The sequence below is a fragment of the Anguilla anguilla genome, chromosome 7, assembly GCF_013347855.1.
Source record: "Anguilla anguilla isolate fAngAng1 chromosome 7, fAngAng1.pri, whole genome shotgun sequence".
NCBI lineage: Eukaryota > Metazoa > Chordata > Actinopteri > Anguilliformes > Anguillidae > Anguilla > Anguilla anguilla.
In genome coordinates, this window is record NC_049207.1 from 16,762,547 (window position 1) to 16,785,027 (window position 22,481).

At 45.3% G+C, this 22,481-nt stretch overlaps 2 protein-coding genes across 4 annotated transcripts; both read left to right on the top strand.

The window, feature by feature from the left end:
* The first annotated feature begins 562 nt into the window (after positions 1-562).
* On the top strand, positions 563-4,345 carry usp18 (ubiquitin specific peptidase 18). Its single transcript, XM_035427417.1, has 10 exons — positions 563-698; positions 957-1,053; positions 1,270-1,418; positions 1,535-1,614; positions 1,996-2,130; positions 2,353-2,448; positions 2,685-2,852; positions 2,993-3,127; positions 3,333-3,376; positions 3,663-4,345. The coding sequence occupies exons 1-10, from the start codon at positions 611-613 to the stop codon at positions 3,730-3,732; spliced, it is 1,062 nt and encodes a 353-aa protein (XP_035283308.1). The 5' UTR covers positions 563-610; the 3' UTR covers positions 3,733-4,345.
* A 246-nt stretch (positions 4,346-4,591) lies between these two features.
* On the top strand, positions 4,592-20,645 carry itfg2 (integrin alpha FG-GAP repeat containing 2). Of its 3 annotated transcripts, none has more exons than XM_035427537.1 (12): positions 4,592-4,952; positions 5,612-5,707; positions 6,015-6,056; positions 6,311-6,488; positions 7,246-7,385; positions 7,794-7,942; positions 8,191-8,285; positions 9,321-9,374; positions 12,241-12,332; positions 12,643-12,760; positions 14,446-14,619; positions 20,456-20,645. In XM_035427537.1, exons 1-12 carry the CDS (start codon positions 4,857-4,859, stop codon positions 20,530-20,532), a joined length of 1,311 nt encoding a protein of 436 aa, XP_035283428.1. In that variant the 5' UTR covers positions 4,592-4,856; the 3' UTR covers positions 20,533-20,645. The 3 variants fall into 3 exon arrangements, with proteins under 3 accessions (XP_035283428.1, XP_035283429.1, XP_035283427.1); XM_035427538.1 differs by lacking the exon at positions 20,456-20,645 and adding an exon at positions 18,905-18,924; XM_035427536.1 differs by lacking the exon at positions 20,456-20,645 and having other exon boundaries at positions 14,446-14,715.
* The last annotated feature ends 1,836 nt before the right edge of the window (positions 20,646-22,481 follow it).

Sequence of the window (22,481 nt, forward strand, 5' to 3'; positions counted from 1 at the left end):
AGTTGCGGGCGTATGCGTTGCTTGGACCTTTCCAATGTCCCCCGTTCTTTGCAACTGTATTAAGAGAGAAAGTTACATCTCGGTTTCATCTGTGGCTTCTGTTATGATTGTAAGATACAGTAAATAACGAATAAAGGTTCCGTGTCAAATCGTTTGAATTTTTAAAGTTCATATCGTTAATTTGTAGAATGCGAACAAAGTTACAATGTAATGTGAAGTTTTTTCCTCTTGTTTTTGCAAGTGCTGTTAGTGTTAGTTAGTTTACACTAGTTTGGTTACCTGGCTATATGCCTAGCCAGTAGGTTTTACGTTTTCCCCCCTCTGGACAGGCACTGCTAAAAGCCGTTTCATATTTAAAAGGCCCCATTTTTGGAGCGTACACAACATAATATTTGTGGAGCTCGCTCTGAAAAAACGGAAGCACTTGTGACTGTATACGTGCGAACTTAGTATTCAAAAGTTTCAAGTAGAGTTGTGTTACCACCTTTTTGTCAGTGCATCCTTAAAAAAAAGCAATGCATCCATTTTATGTGTCATAGGCATTCAGAGAAACCTGCTTGGCTGTGGCTGCATTCAGATTTGTAGAGCGTCCTACTCTCCATTTTCTAACATGGCTGGCAGCAGTTATTCAAGTTTTTTACATCGAGAAACATACAGGAGCAACCAATTCTCATCAACTTATTTCAGCAGGTTTCAAGGTACGTTCGAGAACCGAAGCAGGCAGAAAATAGAAAATTCACACTACAATATAGTGCTAAGATCACTTGTAGATACATGTATTTCATTACAGCATGCAGTGCACAAATACAATAATACTGTGCCTTTTTCTCTACGATACAAATTATTGTTCATAAGTGTGTCTGTGTTTGTGTTGGGGGGTGTCAAACAAAGAAAACTTGGGTCTTTTTGCACCAGACATGTCGTAACACTGAAAATTGTGTATTTTTTGTCCTCAGGGCTGAGGGGTCTTCCAAACTATGGCCTGTCCTGCTGTGTCAATGCACTGCTGCAGTCTTTTTGTGCCACACAGGAACTGTTGGCACTGCTCAATCGGTCAGCGAAGTTAAACTGGCAATATTTTTTAAATATGTTTTGTGCATCATCCATCATCACTTTGGCCAAAATGCTAGTTGTTTTAGCATGGCATCAAATTCACTCAACTCACAATTTATTTTGGGAGTCAACTTGGAAATATGTTTGATGGTTTTTCTTTGATCCAACCTTGTTCTAGAGATGAATATTAAGCACCTGGGGAATTCTGTGTTTCAGTTGGAAAGTGAATGACTCTGGGCCTCAAGAAAAAGCAAAGAATGTACCGGAGCAGTTGCAGAAAACATTGCAAGCCATGCAGAGTGACAGATTTCAGGCTGACCCCCACAAAAGTTTCTTGCACTGCCTGGACCGCAACCGCATACCCAGTACAACTACTGACCGATTCTTTGCAGTTCTTTTTCTTAATCTTCATTTTGTTTCATCATTTATCAAAATGAAACTTGTCTTTTTACCATACATTTATTTTGTCTGTCTTTCCTAGTGTCCATCCAGCATGATGCAGACGAGGTCTTCCTCTCTATAATGAACCTTGTACAGGAACAGATGAGTGACACAGAGCTGGTAGGTGCACTTTTTAAAACATTGCTCATCAAGTCCTTGACAAGTAACAGTCATACTAAAGAAATTGAGAATATTCACGTAGTGATTTTCACCGTATCTTAACCATGCAGTCCAGCATTGTGATTTGCCACTGGGTGGCATTGTTGTACTGAAGCTTTAATATCCAGTTGAAGGATATTGGCTTACAACAGCACAAATGTCTATTCTATTTGCATAACCTCTCACCGCACAACTTCTCTGAGACACATAATTCTCAAACAAACGATTGACAGACACACTATTTTCAGAAACTTAACACCATGATGTTATGGGGAATGCCTGGATGCTTCATTTTGTTTTGTCTGTCTGTCGGTCTGCCTGTTTGTAACGTTCCTCTTCTAGGCTCAGCAGATCAAGTGTCTATACAAGGTGAAAGTGGAGGAGCACCTCCAGTGCAATGAGTGCACCTATATTCACTCTGGAGAGACTTACTTGCTCAGCCTCCCCCTGCCCTTGTTGCATGCTAGCAACACCCTGGTAAGACCTGGAGGACTGCATAGGATTTTGGTTAAGGGGATTCACACCAGCTGCATGGTCTTTCCATTTGGATTAATAATAATACCTCATGTTTTTCAACAGAGAATGATACAGTATGTTTCTATTGTGTCTGAGGCTGGAGTGCAGTGTGCATACAACACAGGCCATGAGTTTATCGTAAGCGTCTGACCAGATATGTTTCCTCTGTATTCGGTCTCCTAGGAAGAATGTTTCAGGGCTTTCTTTGAGCTGCAGGAGCTGGACGGGGACGACAAGTGTTTTTGTGAGAGGTGTGGAGAGAAGACTCCATCAAAACAGGTGAGAGGTTATGTAATGGCCTGAAGGTGTAATCCTGTAAATTAGCTGATTCAGTATGGCAAAGGTCTAGGTTGTCAGCGATGTGACTAAATTCTTAGGATAGATAACTGTTTACTACTTTATTAGAGTCAGTTAAAATTTTGATTGCTTATTTGTATGTTGAGGGCTTCAGACTTTGAATAGGTTTCCTTAAGTATGTACATGTAAGTATGTAGTCATTTTCTCTGTCTGTATAGGGTCTCAAACTCATACACCTACCTCCAGTGGTTTGTGTACACCTGAAGAGGTTCCGTTCTGACGATGGTTACACTAAAAAGATGCACTGCAAAGTCAGCTTCCCACAAGCTCTTGACTTCAAAATGATATTGAAAGCACAACATGTCTCAGAAAAATTTCCCAAACAGGTAATTCCTGCTAACTCAATTATATGTGCATTCCTCTTTTGGTGTGCACTTGTGAATGTGTACATGCATTCTTGTATGTTTATAATATTTGCAGATGTTTTCTAAGGAAATGATATGTTAATATGTTATGTTTGTCCCAGGAACAGAATGAGTGGCAGTATAAGCTGTATGCTGTCATAGTGCATCATGGAAGTGCCATGTCAGGACACTACACAGCCTACATAACACATGATGGGGACACCTGGTACCATGCAAATGACAGTTATGTGTCTAAGGTGAGACATTGATGACACAGCAGTGTTCTATATTGCAGCTTCGCATAACTGTTTGTCAGTGTTCGACCACACCAGCCACCTAAACCATGCTCACAAGAAATTACAAACCTGTTATTGAATTTCTCAGTATTTTTGTTAACATACAGGAAGGACAATATCGCTGTCCCTATATGTGTTTGACTATCACTGAAATTTGCAATTACAGAGGACATGGGCAGATGTGGAAGGTACATTTGGAGGCCGTTGTGGGTAAGAGTTCAATTAAAAAGTGGAGTACCAAGATGTCTCTGGTTTTGTGTATCGGTATCATTCAAATTATTTGTTAAGTACAACGGGGAATTGTGCAGGAGGATTGCACTCTACATGGATTTCAAAGGTGACACCCCCAACACGTTGTGCTCCACATTTGCTGAACATACTGTCTTTGAGATGACACTGTGCACATGCTGTGTTTGTGATTTAACTCTGCATATGGTTCAGAGTGTACACTGTATGCACTGTTTAGAGATTGCCTTGATTGTGTGCTTCATTTCAGAAGTGGCACTGCATACATGCTGTTGTACAGAAGAACAGAGGAGGAGAGAGAACCAGAGTGCTCTGGTTGATGGAAGCAAAATATTGGGGAAAGAAATTCTGGGATGGGAGTCTTTTCTCTCAGAAAAGAAGATAGTCATCGTTACTTGGCTTTAAAGATCTTTGGAAGACACATAATTTTTAAAAGTGAAGATTTCCATACAGATTGAAAGTTCAAAAATGACTTACTGTATGACTTACTCTAATACTGTAGAGATATTTATAGTTGTCACAAGAGTTTTTTAGTAAATACTTTTCATAGGAGGAAATCTGTGGGATGATAATCATTTTACATTTTGTAATCTTTTGAAATAATTTTATCTAACATTATAAAATTTGGAATTATATATTTAGCCTTTTCCCCCTTTGATTATACTGAACAAGGAACGTGGTTCTGTTTTTGGTTTGTGTTTGTGTGGGGCGGGCATGGGTGGAGGTGTGGGGGTGGGGATGGAGGGCTTCGTACCCCATTTTAGGACTGTTCTGTTGGCTTAAGTATGTAATTTCATTATTTAAGATTACTTACTATAAGGATAATACTAATGCAGAGACTTAATATATTTTTAATCTTAAAAAGAAATGTCTTTTGTAAATTACTATGTATAATGAAATGCTTGCAATAAATACTTTTTTTCTTAATGTGAAGTAATCGCTTGTACGAATGATTTGAAAACATGTTGTATATGGTGTTTATTATTAAAATGAAATTTGAATATAATAAGCGTTCATTTCGTCGAATAAACGAGGATGTGTGCAACAAATTAGACAAGATAAGAATATGGAATGGTATCGCTGATTTTGGTTCAGCGCGAAGTGGCCCTCTACGCGCCCTCCATGATGAAATAAGTCCCAATTGCGCTTCCTTACATTTGTCACGTGTGAAATGTTTACATGTGAACACGTGACTGTCCGGAGCGCCATGTTTTGTGCGGAGCGCTTAGTTAATAATGATGAACTTAAAATAATTTCATTTCAAGGATGACAACAGATCCTGGAATTAGCGCCACAGTTAATATCGGGACATTATTTGGCCAGACATTGCTAATTCACGTTACCCTAGCAGAACGCAGTTGCTTAGTTTACTGAGTGAGGCGTCTAGTTGGCAGTCTAAAGAACTTGGCGAGTTGAGTAGTACTACCCAGTATCTGGCTAAACGATGCGCTCGTTGAGTTATGTTCAGCGTGTCAGTCTGGATTTCTCAGGAACGCTTTTTCCACATGCGATCTGCTTGGGAGATGCGGACAATGACTCGGTAACGCGGAAACTACCTGTTCTATAGCCCGTGTTGTCTTTATGTCATAAAGTTAGGCCGATAACTTTCCTTAGGTGTTCTTTTTTTACATAGCTAACCGCAGCCGTCGCTGTACATCGGTCGTGCATGTCAACATAATTTAGCTTCTTAATCCCCTTTATACACGTTGTTTTTGGAAATGTTCCGAATTGGTGTAATTCCTCTCTTCGTCTTTTCACTGATGCTAAGGAACCTCTGAGACTGAGATTGGTATATTGAGGTTTGGGTCGTAACGTTTTTTGTTTACTTGTCCATAATCTGTAGGGCGCGAATTCAGACTGGATGCAGCTCCATTCCACGTTGCTTCAGTTGATAGTTAAACCCGTCACCCACTGTTGAAAGTGTCAATTCATTGTGTAGGAGGCTAGAAGACTCACATTTTCTTCATTACATGTCGTGTCACACTGACTCAATTTTCTTTCCCTCCAATTTTATTGCACTATCCTTCCAATCGGAGGTCGCTTTAGCACGTACCTTGCCATACTAAAATGTTTTATATTGCCAATCGTAATACAACCAGTGGTTTTGGATACGTTTACAAACGATATACCATGTTCTATGAAACTGAAATTTATTAAGTGACCGTTAAAATAACTCGCCATGTCAATGCTTTTGTACAGCTGAATGAGCTTGTGGTGGGTGACACTAGTGGGAAGCTGCTTGTGTACAAGAATGACGAGTCCAAGCCCTGGATCACCCGCTCCTGTGTTGGAATGGTGAGTGTCAAGCAAATTGAAAATAGGTGGGGTTTGAGGTTCCTTAAATATTTGCAGAATCCTGAGCTATGGACCTCATCTCCCATTACAGTCACTGAGAAACATTTCTCTTCTGATGTTCATATTATTTTTGCTGCCTTTTGAAGGCACCCCATCTTTGATATTTTCAGACAGCGTGTCTGGGATGAATAGTTTCTTGGTTCCTTGAAAAATGTCTTGTTTCATTTTTTTAAAATGCTGTTTTGGTGTTATGCTGTAAATATTTTCTACACAAACCAATTAGTGAGGGTTGCCTTTTTGTTTCCAGCTCACTTGTGTGGGAGTGGGAGACATCTGCAACAAAGGAAAGGTGAGTGAGCCTCGGTAGTCATTAAAATGAAAACAGAACTTAAATCCCCCCCCCCCCCCCTTATCTACTATGAGCAGTCAGTGTGCATGTTACATTATTCTTAAGTTAAAAAAATAAATGTAAAACATAATATAAATAATACAACTTTAATTCAGGGTGTACTCAACCAGCCTGTGTCCTGCCCTTGCTTTTCTTTTGCATTTTTTCTGCTTTTCACCACAGCCTCTAACAGATGCCTCTCATCCCCCATACAGAACTATGTGGTGGCAGTGGGGGCAGAGGGCTGGTTCCACCTCTTTGATCTGACTTCCACTGCAACATCCAAGTCTGAGACCTCCAGCCAGCAGGAGGCAATGTTCTGGGATGACCAGAAGCCCTGCTTCACACAGCACATTCCTGCCAACACCAAAGTGATTCTAATTAGTGACATTGGTAAGTTTTCTCCCTTCTTTCTCTGTTCATTTAATTTGTATTAGCTCTCTTGCTGAATCACTGTATTTTAGATGGGATTTATTAGAAACATGGAATACGGCATTGCTATGGCCATTAAAGTTTGGTATGCATTGCATTACTGTCTGATCCTGGTCATGGAAATGCACAGTGTTTGAGGGTGTAGGAGTGTTTAAGCAGTTGCTTTTAACAAGAGGCTGATTAACATTGGAAGCACGTTATTCTAATCAGTGGCTCCAGAGGAGTTCTTAAAGCTTCAGTTGAAAGTAACACCAGAAACCAGTGGATTCTATTATTGTAATGATGCTATTGAGCATCAGTGGGTGCTCTCTATCTCTCTGATTATTGTTTGATGCTGTTAGTCTATGTATGAATCAGTGATTGGGGTAAATGCAGAGGTGGAAAATCCAGGTTCAGAAAGTAAAACTCCTTCCCAGAATTTTGTTCCAACCACCTGGATTTGCTACAGTTCTTCAGCCAGGAGGTGAAACTAATTAGTGAAATCAGCTGGCTGACTTCATGGGTGGAAGAAACACAAGGCAGGAGTTTTACTTTCTGACCCCTGGACTTTCCACCTCTGGGTAAATGTAGTACCTTTTCCAGCAGGAATTGCTGCAGTCTTTTGTTGTGTACATTAGTTTTCCCTGAAACTGGCCCGGTGGTAGTGCTGTGGGAAGGGTGATGGTGTTTGTGAGCATGTGTGCGTGTGCACGCGCGTGTGCACTGTCTCGGCCTGCAGACGGAGACGGGCGCAGCGAGCTGGTGGTGGGCTACACGGATCGGGTGGTGCGGGCGTTCCGCTGGGAGGAGCCCCCAGACTCCACGGACCTGTCCTCAGGACAGCTGGTCCTGCTGAAGAAATGGCTGCTGGAGGGGCAGGTATGATAGTTCATGAAAGCACTGCGCTCGCACTCCTAAAGAAACACGAGCCTAGCTCCTTCTAATGTCTCATATTCTTTATTTTCCAATGTACATGAAAAGTGCGCTGATAAATCACTGTCTGGTCACATTCTGGCCATCTGTAGTGTGAAGTACTGTGTAGATGTCCTTTTATTCCATCTTGGCAATATCCTCTAATTTATGACAAATCTTGCCAACTCATGGGCCAAAAAAAACAACTTGTAATTCATATAGCACAAGGAGGAACATATAATGACTTAATTTGCAGTAAGTGTTCAAACAGCCTTCTCCCTCTTCGTCTTTTTTCATTCCCTCTGTCCTTTGCGCTCTTTCCTCTCGTCCTCTGACTGCCTTTACCCCTTCCCTCTTTCCCCTGTGCTCCCCCAGGTGGACAGCCTGTCGGTGAACCCGGGGCCAGAGGGAGTTCCCGAGCTGATGGTGTCCCAGCCAGGATGTGGCTATGCCATCCTGCTATGCTCCTGGACACAAGAGGGCGCTGCTGCGACGGGAGAGGGTACCCCAGCCACTCCTGGGGGGTGAGGACGAATAGTGTGTTTCTCCTCCCACACAAAAAGGGAGCCAGAATATTAACTTAGCTTAGAGTCCTAGCATGAGAGTCAAAAAATGTAATTCTGGGCTGAGTTGCGTAGAGATTGTGCTGCTGTTCCTATTCAAGTATTGATTGGATCTCTGTACTTACCTCCACTGGTTTATCTGCTAATCGTGTGTGTGTGTGTGTGTGTTGCTGATTGTATATTTTATGTATCATGCCTGTCTGTCACAGGGAGAGTCCCTCCAGAGATGTCATTCTTCACCTGACCACTGGCCGCATCCACAATAAGAACGTCTCCACCCACCTGATTGGCAGCATAAGCAGAGGTACAGTACGGACAGAGCTGCTCCAGACAGCTGCATTACATTTCAGTGGCCTCTCCAGCCTGCCCAGCCTTTCGTGTTTTCGGGCCTGTCACCTTAATGCTGGGGCATCTTGCATTAAAGAGAAGATCATCAGTAACATCCTTTAACAAAACATTTCAAATTACAAAAAATTTCAAATGTGATGTTAATTCTGTGTTTGCGTTTACTAAGTGAGATATCAGTATATTATTCCCCACTTTTTATGAAGTCTTCTCCTTAAGAATGTTCTCTTAATTATAATATTTTATCCAGAACCAGCTGTTGCTATGGTTCGCTGTGTAGGGGGATTTTCTTTTCATTCTGGCTAATAATGGGAGGTTAGGCTGCGTATACACACACAGGGGCTCAGTGTAGGAAAGCACTTCATCTCTTAATGGAGCCAAATAAAGTAGCGCTCGCGCGCTCCCCGTTCTCTCGGCTGCGTCCTGCGCAGACGTGCACGCTCTGTCCGTCTGGGATTTATGAGCCCCGCTCTCATGCATAATGCAGCGCTCCCGTTCCGCGTGAGGCCGCCGGCTTCGTCTTTCAGCGTGAGGATGACTAATGACCGAGCGCGACTGTCCCAGTCGCGGACCGTGGGAGCGAGCCTCCCAGCCCGCCGCGCTGCCGCCGCGCCGTGGAGATGGCAGGTGTGGGGGGGGGGTGGAGAGGCTGCTCTCTGATGAGTGTGAACTTGATGAAAAGAGTGAAGGAGGGGGATGAATTGACAGGGGGGATTTACACAGGTGGAGGAGGATTAGAATGCGCACACACACACACACACACGCGCACACGCACACAGAGCACTGCTCCTTAATGGTACGGGCTAATATAAAAAGAGCCCACCTGTGGACACAACATTCTACGTGTACTTGCACACGCATTCATACATAAATGCTTCAGTGTGTGAGCCACTGTGTACGTTGTTTATTGCCTGTTCCTCTCACATCAAGTGCTCTTTACTGTAGATAGATATGTTTTCCCCCTGGCTAAGTGACTGGTTGTTCTGCATTGCAGGTTCCAAAGACGACTCCTCCAAGTGTGGCCTGTTCGCCCTCTGCACTTTAGACGGTGAGCGTCAGCGGCAACCAGAACCGGACGGGCACCTCCTCCCTCCTGCCAATCCCCTGTGCTGTGTGCTGCTGCGGCTGCAGTGCTGGTTTAGCCGCTCTGACGTCTTGTTAAAATATACAGCTTCTGTTCCTAAAGAAATATGTGTTTAATATAACCACGGAGGAGCGGGGCCCGCCCTGAGGCTGCAGAATGCCCTGCCTTCGCCCCGCGGTTCGCTGTCAGCGGCAGGTTGTGGTTTCCCCTCCTCTCTGAACCCTGCTATAAAAACCCCGCGGGCCTGTGCCAGACCGCTGAGAGGCTGATTGTGGCGCTCTCGTACAGGAACCAAAGACAGTAATTAGCAGCTTTGTCAGCTGGAGGGTGAGGAGCTGGGTGGTGCGGGCGGGGGTGCGGGTGGGCAGGCGGGCGGTGGTGGGGGTGGGGGGGGGCATCCGAGACCTTTATTTAGCCGCGGTTCCCGTCACCCATTTTCCAGGCGCTTTAAAATGATAATCGGCGGGGCGGAGGGAGGGGCAGGGCGTATTCCGGGGGGGGGGGGAGGAAGGCGGGCGGGCGGGCGGGCGGGCGGGTGTTTGTGCGCTAGGACGTGTCGCCCCGAGGAGAGGCGTATGTTTCTTTCATGGTTCGGTGGCTGATTAGCCGGACCCCCGTCGGAGCGCAGTCTGCTTTTGCCCCGCGCTCGGGCCCCCTCCTGATCCCTGCACACCTCAGCGGGGCTCTGCGCGTTAATGCCATCGCGTGTTCCTGACAGAAAGCCCACGCGGAACGGCCCGGGCGCAGGCTCCTCCCCCGTCTCCACGAGCGCCGCAAAAGAGCAACCAGCCTCGCACGCGAAGAGGTTTTTTTTTTTTTATCAAATTGAAGGAAAGCTAAAAGATTAATAAAAGAGAAATTCTAATTATATATGCCTTTTAACATCACTGTTGCCATTTATATAGATTTTAACATTTCACCAATATTGAGTACCAACTTTATTTTCCTTATGATTGTATATTTTATCAAATGTTCTTTGAAAATTTTTATATAGCAGATATACTGTGACTGTTCCCACGGCCTCCCTTAATTCAGTGTGCCGTTGTGTTCTGTTGCTCTGGGTGAGGGTAATTTGGATGAAAAGCAGCCGTGCTGTACCAGATGAAAAGGGTTGTAACTGTGCTCAGTCATTGCTTTAATGGGGAATTATGGGTAATGAAGGCAGTTTGACACTGAGGGCCATGATGAAATGGGCTCTTCTCCCTCTAGATCTGGAAGATAGGGTGTTTCTGAACATCTGAGTGTCTTCCAGTTTAAATGGCTCCATAAACTGTTTGATAAGAATTCCGTCACAAAATGGCTTTAATTCAAGTATTGTAGGAGCTTCACATAATGTGGATTTTGAGAAATTGGATTTGGAAGGCACTGTTGGAAGGCATATATGCTGTTTTCCAGTGTCATTAACCTCCTCTTTTGCAGTAATGCATAGGGGTTTTTGCAGCGCTTTTTTAAAGACAGACGCTGGTGTTTCTCAGTGTTCAGTATGATAATGAGCAGACCACAGAGTTGTTAATGAGAGGAAGTGATGCGATTAGTGTTGTGGAGAGGTGCTGTTGTCGCAGCCGCTGCAGTAATTGCATGCTTGGATGTGGTTTGGCACGCTGGTGTTGAACAGTTACAATCAAAGAGAGGAACAGAAAAAATCTCAAGAGAATAGGATCTCCGTTGATTAGAACTTGTGATGTACTGTACAGTACGTTTCCGTTTTAAACGTGTGAATAAGATAATGAAAAATACTGCGTATCTTGGTTAATGATGGTGGTACACTGCACACTTTAAAACTGTGTGATTGTTTTCGTGCAGTTTGTACGAGAGCTTGTTGCATCGAAACAAATTTGTAGCCTCACCCAGATTGTGTTATCAAACTGTTGTTGCTGTCTTTTAAAAATAACGTCTCTGGGCATCAGTGCATTTCTCCCAGCCCTGTTTCAGCTTTTAAGCTCCTTGGTGCAGCTCTGATAATTCTGTGATCAGGCGAAGCGTAAATCAGACTTGGGTTCAGCGGGTCGGGAGGCTAATGAAGAGCCGTGCGTTCTGAGGGATTTAGTCACCAGTTTTGTCTGTTCTGTAGCTAGGGCTCTCATTATCAGGACCAGCAGTGCTGTTTCTCAGTGTATTTTTTAAAAGGATGATTAAGTCAGAAGGCAATGAGATGTGCTTCTACATCATTTAGCGTGGATTATGTAAGTCATTTCAATGGGTTCATAGAGAGGCATATATCTGGGTGGGGCTGGGATCTCTTTGATATTTCCTTCGCATGGGATTGGAAGTATTGTCCGTGGTGCAGGTAGTACCCTAGTCCTACAGCATTGCTATTGGAGTGCGTACTCCTCCATGCTGGTCTGAGGTGGGAGATGGAATTGTTTGCCTTCCCTCATTCTGAATTCTGTCCATGCCCTACTCTTTCTCCCCTGTTGCGTGATTCGATCAGGGCTAGGGTTCACCCTAACACTGCAAATCAAACTCTGATGGGATGGCATTCATGTGTCAGGCTGCTCTATTCTGCCGCTGTCGGTTATTAAAAACTGCTAGGTTTGCTTTAACCCTACAGTGGCTTTTTTTTTTTTCCCAGTAGCTTGATATCATTTTTGAATTTATGTCATTTTGGTCCCATATACAGCGAGACACTGGTATTCTAAAGAACCCACAAGAAAGATATTTAACCAGGAAAATACTTGCATAAAATAGCTTAATGTGTGAGTGCATTGTGTGAAATGTCTGTGATACGTCCTGTATAAATACAGTCAGCACTATAGCAGTAACAGTGCTCTTAGTGGCTAGGGAAGGTGACCAGCGCTCATTGTCCGTGGGGCTAATTTGTTTGCCACAGGGACTCTGAAGCTGATGGACAGCTCCGAGAAGCTGCTGTGGTCAGTGCAGGTTGATCACCAGCTCTTCGCCTTACAGAAGCTGGATGTCACGGTGAGTCAGCGCCCCTGATCCAGCTGCATGGTCTTCTCCCAACTGCTAACTGCCGGTGACTCACCTGGCAACGGCAAGGATTTAACTTATCTGGCGACAACAGGTTTACACAGTCCCCACCAGCCATGTGTTTTAATGCTGTACTGATGTTCTCTTCGTGATGGAAGATCAATAGGGGATCAGGGAAGGATTGTAGTGTTTTTTTTTATTGTTTTTTTTTTACATTCAGCAAAAGTAATGTGTTAGTGTGTGTGTGTGTGTGTGTGTGTGTCGGTCTGTCTGTCTGTCTGTCTGTGTGATCGTCTCTCAGGGAGATGGCAGAGAGGAGGTGGTGGCTTGCGCCTGGGACGGACAGACCTACATTATCGACCACAACCGCATGGTTGTGAGGTTTCAGTTCGATGAGAATGTAAACGCCTTCTGTGCAGGTGAGAACCTCGCTAATTATTGTAGCGACATGAAGTATGTAGAGTTGTAAAGGGGCCTCTTCATGACATGATAAAATAGGTCATGGGCTTATGTAAAATAGTTTATGTATCTGCATTAATGAAATAAGAAAATAATACGTTAGCTTAATACAAAATAGAAGAAGCATCAAAATGGTCGTTTTCTACAGAGGTTATGCTGTTACGGAACTATTTTGTCCTGTTTGAGTCATTTCTGACCATGCAGTACGATTCCTTCTCACATTCGCTTTGGCGTTTTGCAGTAGCCCACGTTCTCTCGCAGCACATTTCCGTTTTTGCATTTGCTTCAGCTTGTTCTGTGCGTTTTGGGATTCGCATGGTTTCCTGATTTGGAGCACATTTCCCTCGTGGGCCACCATAGAGAGCCACCGCGAACACACTGATCCTGCGTCTTGTGCTACCTGAATGTCGGCATCCTGCATGCTGACATCGCAAAGAAGGCACTTCCCAAAAGCATAATCAAGTTGTCATATCACTTGCTGTGTTATATTGCTGTGACATTGTGTTTGATCTCTGAGAGGTGAAAGGGTGGCATCCACCACTAGGTGGCGGTGTGGAGCTTTTGACTTGGAGACAGGGGCCAGAGAATGTGCTCTGAGCTCCCTGTGGGGGTCTCCTGAACCCCGTTGGTGATTCATTCATTTGGAGACATACCATGTTTGCATGCTTATTTATGGAAGCCGTTCTTTAAAATGAGAACTGAGGCCTGTGTTTGAGCCTTCTGGTGGGCTGTCAATCCTTTTTTTTCTCCTCTTTCCTGCTCTCGCTTTTACTTTATCACTCTATCTCCTTCTCTATAATTCTCTCTCTAATGTGCCTATCATTCTCTCCTACTTCTTCTCTCTCTCTCTCTCTCTCTCTCTCTCTATCATGCTGTTTTAATGTGATTTTTCAGGCTGGCCCAATCTCTCTCACATTTTCTGTCTTTCACATTTATTCCAATTCAATGTCTGTCCCTCTCTCCCCCTCTCTCTCTGCAGTCTAGCTGCTTCAGTTTCTCTTCTCCCTCCCTCCCTCCCTCCTGTATTCTTTCTCTCTCTTAGTTCCTTTTCTCCCGCTCCCTCCCTCCCTCTCGGACCCGTCCTCTCTCCCTTTGTCTGTCCCTTTGAGTGCTGTTGTTGCTGAGCAGACTGCGGTTTGCTGGAGTGAAAGATCTTATTTTGAATGAAATGAAGGGTAAATGAAATGAGTGTGTCAGAGGGAGGGCTCCTCAGTCAGTGCGCCGTGGTCTGATGCGATGCGAATGAAAAACACAGGAGGTCCTCGTTAAGCCGCTCGTTACCACGGCGCCACAGACTCATGATCTGATCATGTATAAAATCAGCTGCTATAGGTTTAAACAGTGATTTAATTTGACTTGGTGAGGATTGTTCTGCACTGTGGGAACAGCGTTTGTAAAATGGCCAGTCTGTCTTGTGAAATCCTACTTCGTTGCATAATGGACGATTAAATACTGTCTTAGATATGTTTTACCTGTTATCTGTTTTACCTCTGGACTCAGTGCAGCAATTTCAGATCTCTGAGGTTACAGTGCACGTGTGTACCATATCAGCACTGTTATGTCAGCAGTGCTGTGATGCCAGTTCTGTGATGTCAGAGCTGTGATGTCAGCACTGTCGTTTCCTTTCCTGTCGTGTCTGGGACAGGTCAGTACACCTGTAAGGACGGCAGGAACAGTCCATGCCTTGTCTACGTCAGCTTCAACCACAAGATCTACGTGTACTGGAGGGTGGAGCTGGAGCGCATGGAGCCCACCAACCTGATAAGGGTGCTGGAGGAGAGGCCGGGGTACAGGGACCTGCTGGAGCGCCTGGGTGTGGGTGAGTCTGGGACAGGGGGCAGGGCGAAGGGTATCAGTAACGTGCCCTTTTCTTTCTCCTTTATGGTTCTTACCTGTCTACTTACCTAACCAGACTGTATGCTGAGTGCAGGGGGGATCTGCACACACACACACACACACACACAAACACACACACACACACACATACATACACACACACACGCACACCCACACATACACACAGATGCGCAGCAATCCATTGTTCTTTAAAAAATGCTGAGTAGCAGAATGCTCTGTACCCTGATGCATGCAAACATGGCCCTGGCTCCTTCCCGCCATGCCGGGGCTGCTCGCAGGCCGGTGGAGCAGGAGCCCTGTGAACACTTCACCACAGTGTGGGGAAATCCCCCATTTTATTTAGACGCAGCAGTTTTGCACAGTCACGCTACACCTGTCCCCTAGTGGGATGTGTAACATGACAGGCTTATGGACCAACCGCAATCTTTGCTACTTCTAAAGAAATCTGAGCAAGCCAGAAATATGTCAAGCTAGAATTTGTTGTGCTGCTGGCAACAGCCAATACAAAATGACCAGAGTCACAACATCAATTATATGATGGTTAATGGATGGTGTAGGAAAAGTTGGCAAATCCTTGTCACGGTGACATATTTAGTGAGAACCTGAATTTAAGGCTTCTGATCCAATTAGACCAACTGTGTGCTGAATCGACTCATTAAAGGTGTCAGGTACCGCTCATTCCTAAGGGGCTAGCATCGCTGTTCTCTCCTTCAGTTCAGTGGCTGCCGAAGTTTAGACTTATTTTAGTACACTGTCCTCCAGTTCCTGTTTTGTAGAGCTCCTTATTGCTGGGTTTATAGGAGAGTGAACGGGATAAACCTGTCACTTCTGTTTTAAAGCTGTCACTGTTTTCTTTGAGTAGAAGTAAAAAATCAATAGCCTTGAACAAAAGGAGTAAAGAAGCAGCACTAATAGGGCCACCGGGACACACACACACAAACACACACACACACGTATGCGCGCACACACACGCATTCACGCACGCACACGTGCAGACGTGCACACACATGTACAAACACCGACGAATGCATGTATGCATACTAGTCTAGACACGTGCACAGACACTCTGGGACAGCTTGCTGAGAGCGTATACGCTCTGTAAGTGGATTTGTGTATTGTGACAGCTTCCACTTTGCTCATCTCCGTTATCCCCCATTCGCTGTATGTCATGCGCAGTGTTCTGAGTGCATGGCTAAGCAGCTGCAGACACCTCCAGCATGGGAATGAGCTCTGCTATATGCTAATCTCTCTCTCTCTCTCTATCTCTCTCTCTCTCTCCCCCCCTCTCTCTCTCTCTATGACTCTTTCTCTCTCTCAATTTCAGTTTTTCAATTTTCGGGATGCTTTATTGGCATGACGCACTGTACGAGTTATAAAGAACAACAGTAATGACAAAAACAGATAAATAATATAATAAAATAAAAATCAACTATACAACCTGTAAACTAATATACACACATTATACACACATACATAACAGCAACATTAACATACTGCCATATTTGTCCCATGTAATACACAATATGTAAATAATGAACTGCTGGTGTCGACAGTCATTGCCCTTCCATATTGATGACAGGCTGTCTCATACAGCGCAGCTCTCTCTCTCTTTCTGTCTCTAACTCGCTCTTTCTCGAACGCTTTCTCTCTGTCTCTTTCTCTCCTTTTCTCTCTCTTGCTATTCTATTTCTCTCTATTCCTCCCTCGTGTTCCCTGGACAACACTATGGCTGCCCTCACTCACCCACCTCTTTTTCTCGCTCAGTCGTTCTTTCAATTTCTATCTCTGTTTCCGCCATTCTCTCCCTCCCCTCGCTCGGTTCTGTGTGTTCTGTCGGGGCGGAACAGTGTGACCAGAACGTACAGAGAGATATGGAGACCGGGGGTCATTACCGCTCTCATAGTGAGTTCAAAAGGGACAAGGCCGGTGGAGCGTGTGTCATGAGTGTGCGCGCGTGTGTGTGTGTGTGTGTGTGTGTGTCAGACAGCCAGTCAGGGTAGCAGATGGAGATGCCTGAAAGTGACAGGCCCCGAATTAGGAGCGCTGCAGGTCCTAAAGGGGGGGGGGGGGGTCTGCTGCAGCATTTTACAGAGGATCTCATGAACGTCAGAACACAAAAAATAGCACAAAAATACACATGACATGTTTTAATGATGGTTCATTGCTACATCGTTAACAAAAACATAACTGATCTGCTGCGGGCATGTCTCTTCCGTTCTTGTACTTTGGAAATGGGGGACGCGTTGATGTTTTCGTCGATATCGTCTGGCCCTGCTTCAGTTAATACCGTACAAAGTGACACATTAAAAAATGAAAATATGATGCTCAGCAGCCCAGGCGATGTGTGAGATTGAGATCTGAAGTTGGGAAACGGCTGAGCTCCCTGTTGATCCCACAGTATGCATGCAGCTTTGGGGTTCAGTACCTGTTCCAGTCAAGCAAACATGGACACGCATGCGCTCTCACACACACACACACACACACACACACACACACACACATATGAACACAGACTGTACTGTATCCACAGCTCATCGCAGTTGTGATTGTACACCTGAAAGAAAGCGTTTTTTAACAGTTGACCTCCTGAAGTACTGAATGTTGTCTTAAACCGCCCCACAACCCCAAAATATCACGAGCCCTCATTTACACATTTTGTCAGCCCAGCTCAGACTGAACGGGCTAAATTGCTGAAATGATCTTCCTGTAACAGACATCTTCACAGCAAGCGATGCATCTCAGCTTCCCTGCTTTGTGTCTGGCCTGTAAGGTGTGTGAGGTTGACCTCATCAATCTTCAGCCTTATCAAGAACTTGTGCACTGTACACACACACTGTAATGACAGGATAAATAACTGAACCGTATTAAACATGTTTTCAGCCTTTTTTCCCTGAAGGAATAACGCAGCCCAGGTCTCGTGCTACGGAGTTGGACAAAGCTGTTTTAAAGAGTTAGGAGGGGAAGTTGAATCATAGCGCGTGTGAAGCTGCGGGGATCTTGCTGCGAAGGTGCTGACGTGGCTGTGATTTTTTACCCGGCGCAGTCGCTGTGGTGACACACAGTCCCCACTGCAGAACCAGCTCCGCACGCGTTTGCTCTTCGCCGTCTCGCGTTCGCTCTTCCTCTCCGTGCCCGTCGCCCGCCACCCTCTCTGCACGGCTGTTATTTTTCCGTCCTTTTTATTTTGGTGATGGGCACGCTCGTTCCTTCGCTTGTACGATCCCGTTTTCGGCGACGTGCGGCAGGATGGGCGGACGCTCGGCTGACGAAGGCTTTGCTTTAACACGCGCCTGCCGCTCAGACAGAGCGCCGTGCCGCGCACACGTGACTCCGCCCCCTGCGGCTGCCGTGGCTCAGGACCCAGCGCTCTGCGCTTCGTGTTCTGGGCAAGGTCAGCGTTGTGCCTGGCACGCACAAGCACAGACACACACATACACACCCACACACACGGAAGCACAGACAGACACAAGCGCGCACACACCCACACACACACACACACACACACACACACACAGAAGCACACACATACACACCCACACACACACGGAAGCACACACAGACACAAGCACACACATACACACACACACAAAAGCGCACAGAAGCACACACGCACACACACACACACGCAAAGCCGGGCTGACTCTGAACAGCTCACTGCCCTCTGTGACTCACGGCCCAGCGGCGACCCAGCAGCCCTGAGCTCTTATCTGTTCGGGCCGGCCTCTGTTCTCTCAGCACCAAAATAGCCTTAATTGATCGTTTGTAGCACTCAGCTCTCTGCTCGCTGATTTGTAACAACTGGAATATGTTCAGCACGCTTTCTCTGAGGGCAACATCCAGTGGTTCATCATTTCAGCGCATGCCGGGGCATAGGGTACCGCTTAATGGACCGAGCTCAGAACCATGAGGTCATGGGTTCAATTCCCGACGTCTGTTTTAGCAGCGGTGTCAAATTGTTTTTCCCTGAGCTTGTAGATGTGGATGTCTGTTCAGTAAACTGGAGATATGGCTGACATGACAAATGCCACAGCACAGCTAATTGTAAAGAAGGGAGCTGAGCAACCTGTATGTGAAGCAAGAATTCGGTCTGTCAGAACCAAATGTGCAATTAGCACTCGAAACAGACACACCACGATCGATCGGTCAATCAGTGGCAAAAGCTGCTTGAGCTTAATGTGATGTCCAACTGCATTTGGCCCAATCTGGCCACCTTCAGGCACCGATTGGTTAATTGTGTACGATTTCAGCGTAATGTCATGGACCCAAAGGCAAATTTCCACATTGTATGGAAAACACAGTCAGTCCTCTGTTCTATCCACGTGGACCGAGACCACGTCATCCCACCTCTCTGCAGCAGCTTGGTCAACAAGGTCAGTGATGTCACTGCAACGTCAGCAGGTACAAAGGAAAACAAAAGGCCTCTTTTAGAGCTGAAACCGGCGCTTTTGTTCCGCCGAGCAATTAAAGCGGTCACAGCCACGGCGCGGATGGCGGGATGAAACGGCGAAGCAGATGACCTCTGAATCTCTGCGGCGCGTGCGGGAGCGTTTCGTCTGCCTTCTGAGTTTCGCCCGGTCCGACCAAACCTTTAACAGCTCGCGAATCACTCAGAGATACCCTCGCGCAAATGCGTGTGGTGTGATTCTGGGCTGTTCTTTTTTACCCTGGAACACCGATTCTAATCCGATTCTAATCCGCGAAGGTGAGGGATTGTGTCACGACGGGGTTCAGCTCTTTTGCATATTCAATTATTGTTTGCGTGAATACTGTGGCTCCCGGGAACCTAAGCAATACAAGACAGCTGCTGCACCACCAATAGTACATGCAGTACCTGTAATCTGAGCAGTTACAGTGCGTTAGCAGCTGCCATTCTTCCCATACAGAGTCTCCATGTCCTTTAAAACCTGTTGTTAACCGGAATCGTTCCAAATACAATTTTGAGTTAAAGAAAGAATTATTACAAAGAAAAAAACACCTTAACAGAATGACTGCCCTTTAATTCATTGGAGGTACAGGCATTGTTTGAGTGAAGTGTGATGCTAAGATCAGTGCTGTTTTATATGTTTTCCTATTGATGTAAATAGTAATATTGAGTGATACTTCCCTCTAAGATCTTCTGATCTACACCCATATACTGTACTCATATGCTCTGCTGTATGGAAACAAGCTCTCACTATAGTCGTCTGCTGAAAACTGCCAATAATCAAATAAATGAGGCATGCAAATCTAGACGTGCTAATCACATTCACCAGCACCATTTTATTTATTCATGCATGCTGCTGCTGTGCTATTGGTGTTGCTGTGCCATATGTTGTGCTGTTTGTGTTGCTGTGCCATATCATGTTGTGCTGTTTGCGTTGCTGTGCCGTGTCATGTTGTGCTGTTTGTGTTGCTGTGCCATGTCATGTTGTGCTGTTTGTGTTGCTGTGCTGTATCATGTTCTATTCTTTTGCAATTTCCTGATGATGTGTTGTGCCAGGTAAAGTTTTCTGAAGGACAGTAAAGGGTTGTAACCTGGGTCTTAAACTCCAGTCCTGCACTTGTCTTCTGGATTTAAACATTTCTGCACCTAAAGTGATTGATATTAGCCATCGGTTGACTTAAGCCTCCACACACACCTTGTTTCCAAGGCCCTGCAATCTGCAGACACATCAGACCATTAATATGAGACCCCTAATCTTAACAAGCTGTGTCTCTATGTTGGATTCAATCCAGTAACCTCCTTGCTGAGAGTTATTGCCATGGCAACATGCTGCTATGTGACTAAAGACAAGCAGTGTCCTTTTGTCTCTCCAAAGACCCCGATGACAAGGACGCTGTAAGGGAGCTGGTCAGGGACGTGCTGTATGGGGACACCCCACCCAGGTTGGCCTGACGGGCACAGCGCGCTCCGCCCCCACCTCGAGTGAACTCCTCCCACCCTCACCCTCACCTCAAACTCTCTCCACTGTGTAAATATCTTACCAATAAAGTACTTAAAACAAACAACCGCATGCCTCTTGCTATATGTGCTCAGATCCTAGAAATAGCATTTCGGGAGTTGACTGTTGACTCCTCTGTATTTGCTGATCCTGGGCCCACCTGTCTATGGGAGTCTGCACTGGTTCATGTCATACCCCTTGCGTTAGACTGATCTGGGTACAGAGTGAATGGCCATTCATTTGATGTGAGGAAACAGAGTTTAACTGATCTCTCTAAGGGCGAGCCAGAGAGAGCCACTGCCAAGAATAATTCTCCCTGCTATAGCTGGAGGTTTCATTGCATTACAGGGATGTTAAACTGAAGAAAATCTCACCATGAAAGTCTTTATTTTAAAGGTTGTATGAGGAGGATTATCCCGCTCGGTAATTTACAGTGAGCAGACTGCATAAGTATGCTTTGTAGAGCAGTGTTGAAGAACACTAGATTGTGTTGTAATTCGCCATTATTTGTAGTTATTATGAAAGTAAGCCCTTAGCTGGATAGGCCTTTAACACTTCAGTGTAAGGAAATATAAAGGTGAGCAGCACAGTGTGTAATATTGGGATCTGTAGTGGAATCACAGTTTTCTAAAAATGGGGTCGGTTTGTCGACTGTGGGTATTATGATTGCTGTCCCAAATTGAATAAATTACTGTCCCTGTCAACCAGGTCATTATGCAGCTAATTTATACATCACAGCAACAAGATGTATAAAAGCACAGTAAAAATGAAAGTGCACCTGCATGTTATTCTCATTAGGATCTATTAAATAAAGGGTATGGTTGGTGGACTATAATGAGCCACGGCCTTGCACGCAGCTGAGTGGTATGGATTTTTAGTGCCAAATGTAGAGTAGTTTGATGTGAATACAGGGGAAACAAAGGTGAAGAAAGGGTATGGAATTTATCTGGGGGGCTGCTGTTTTGCCAGCCCTGTAAGGCCTGGTTTATGGTAATGCCTCCCTGGTTCCCAGGTCCTGCCGGGTACTGCAATCCTGAGTAAACACTGACTAGTGCTGTAGTCATCTGCTGTGGCCTATTTCTGTAGGCACTTCTGTCGTGGAAAGAATCTAGTCTTGGGCCTTGTTGTATCTGGAGATATTGTAGTGTGTGTGCGTGCGAGCGAGTGAGCAAGAAAGAGCAGGACAGTGAGGGAGCATGCTGGTAGAGGGGCAGCATGTACTTTCTGTCTTTTTAGGGACAAAAGTGGTGCATTTCTTTCCCCCACAAACATTGGAATGCTCACCCCACCGTAAAAATGTGCGCCGTTGGAGTGTGATGGATGCTGAGTGTATGACCCTTGTCCTTCTGCTCTTAAACTGAGGGCAGACGGTCTGTGACCCTTCTCCAGGATAGAGCGGCGATGCTGCCAACCCTGGGAAACGGCCATCCTAAGATAACATCTCTGCCAGAGGCATAACAGGACAAATAGATCTCCATTAGGCTTCGGTCTCCCCCGGTCCTACACTGCGCAGCCTGTGTACATTTCTGTCGGCTTACCGCCCGTGCACCCGGTTAATGGGACCGTAGTGTGCTTGGGGCCTCAGCTGTGTGGAGGCAGGAGAGGCCAGGTCCATCAGACACACTGATGTGGACTGCAAGGACAGGGCTTACGTAAGTTCAAAAAAAAATAAATAAAAAGGAAGCCATTTTTGTCTGGACTCGTGAGCTTGTCATCTGAGTCTGGGTATACTGCAACTGACAGCGTAAAAATGAAATGCTCTTTCAGGCATTGGCCTGTTACTGCTGTGGTCCAGCTGGATAATACATGTTTATTCAAAACATGGATTTATTACACAAAATAAAGCATCCTATTGCAGCACTTCATATGATGATAATCTTACGCCAGAGTAACACCATTGTAG

Excerpts from the sequence above, each read along its gene's own strand:
- usp18 (XM_035427417.1), top strand. The coding sequence starts at position 611 with ATGGCTGGCAGCAGTTATTCAAGTTTTTTACATCGAGAAACATACAGG. Across the intron at positions 699-956 it reads TTATTTCAGCAGGTTTCAAG|GGCTGAGGGGTCTTCCAAAC; the intron begins GTACGTTCGAGA and ends TTTTGTCCTCAG. Across the intron at positions 2,131-2,352 it reads TGCATGCTAGCAACACCCTG|GAAGAATGTTTCAGGGCTTT; the intron begins GTAAGACCTGGA and ends TCGGTCTCCTAG.
- itfg2 (XM_035427536.1), top strand. The coding sequence starts at position 4,857 with ATGCGCTCGTTGAGTTATGTTCAGCGTGTCAGTCTGGATTTCTCAGGA. Across the intron at positions 7,386-7,793 it reads AATGGCTGCTGGAGGGGCAG|GTGGACAGCCTGTCGGTGAA; the intron begins GTATGATAGTTC and ends GTGCTCCCCCAG. Across the intron at positions 7,943-8,190 it reads ACCCCAGCCACTCCTGGGGG|GGAGAGTCCCTCCAGAGATG; the intron begins GTGAGGACGAAT and ends TGTCTGTCACAG.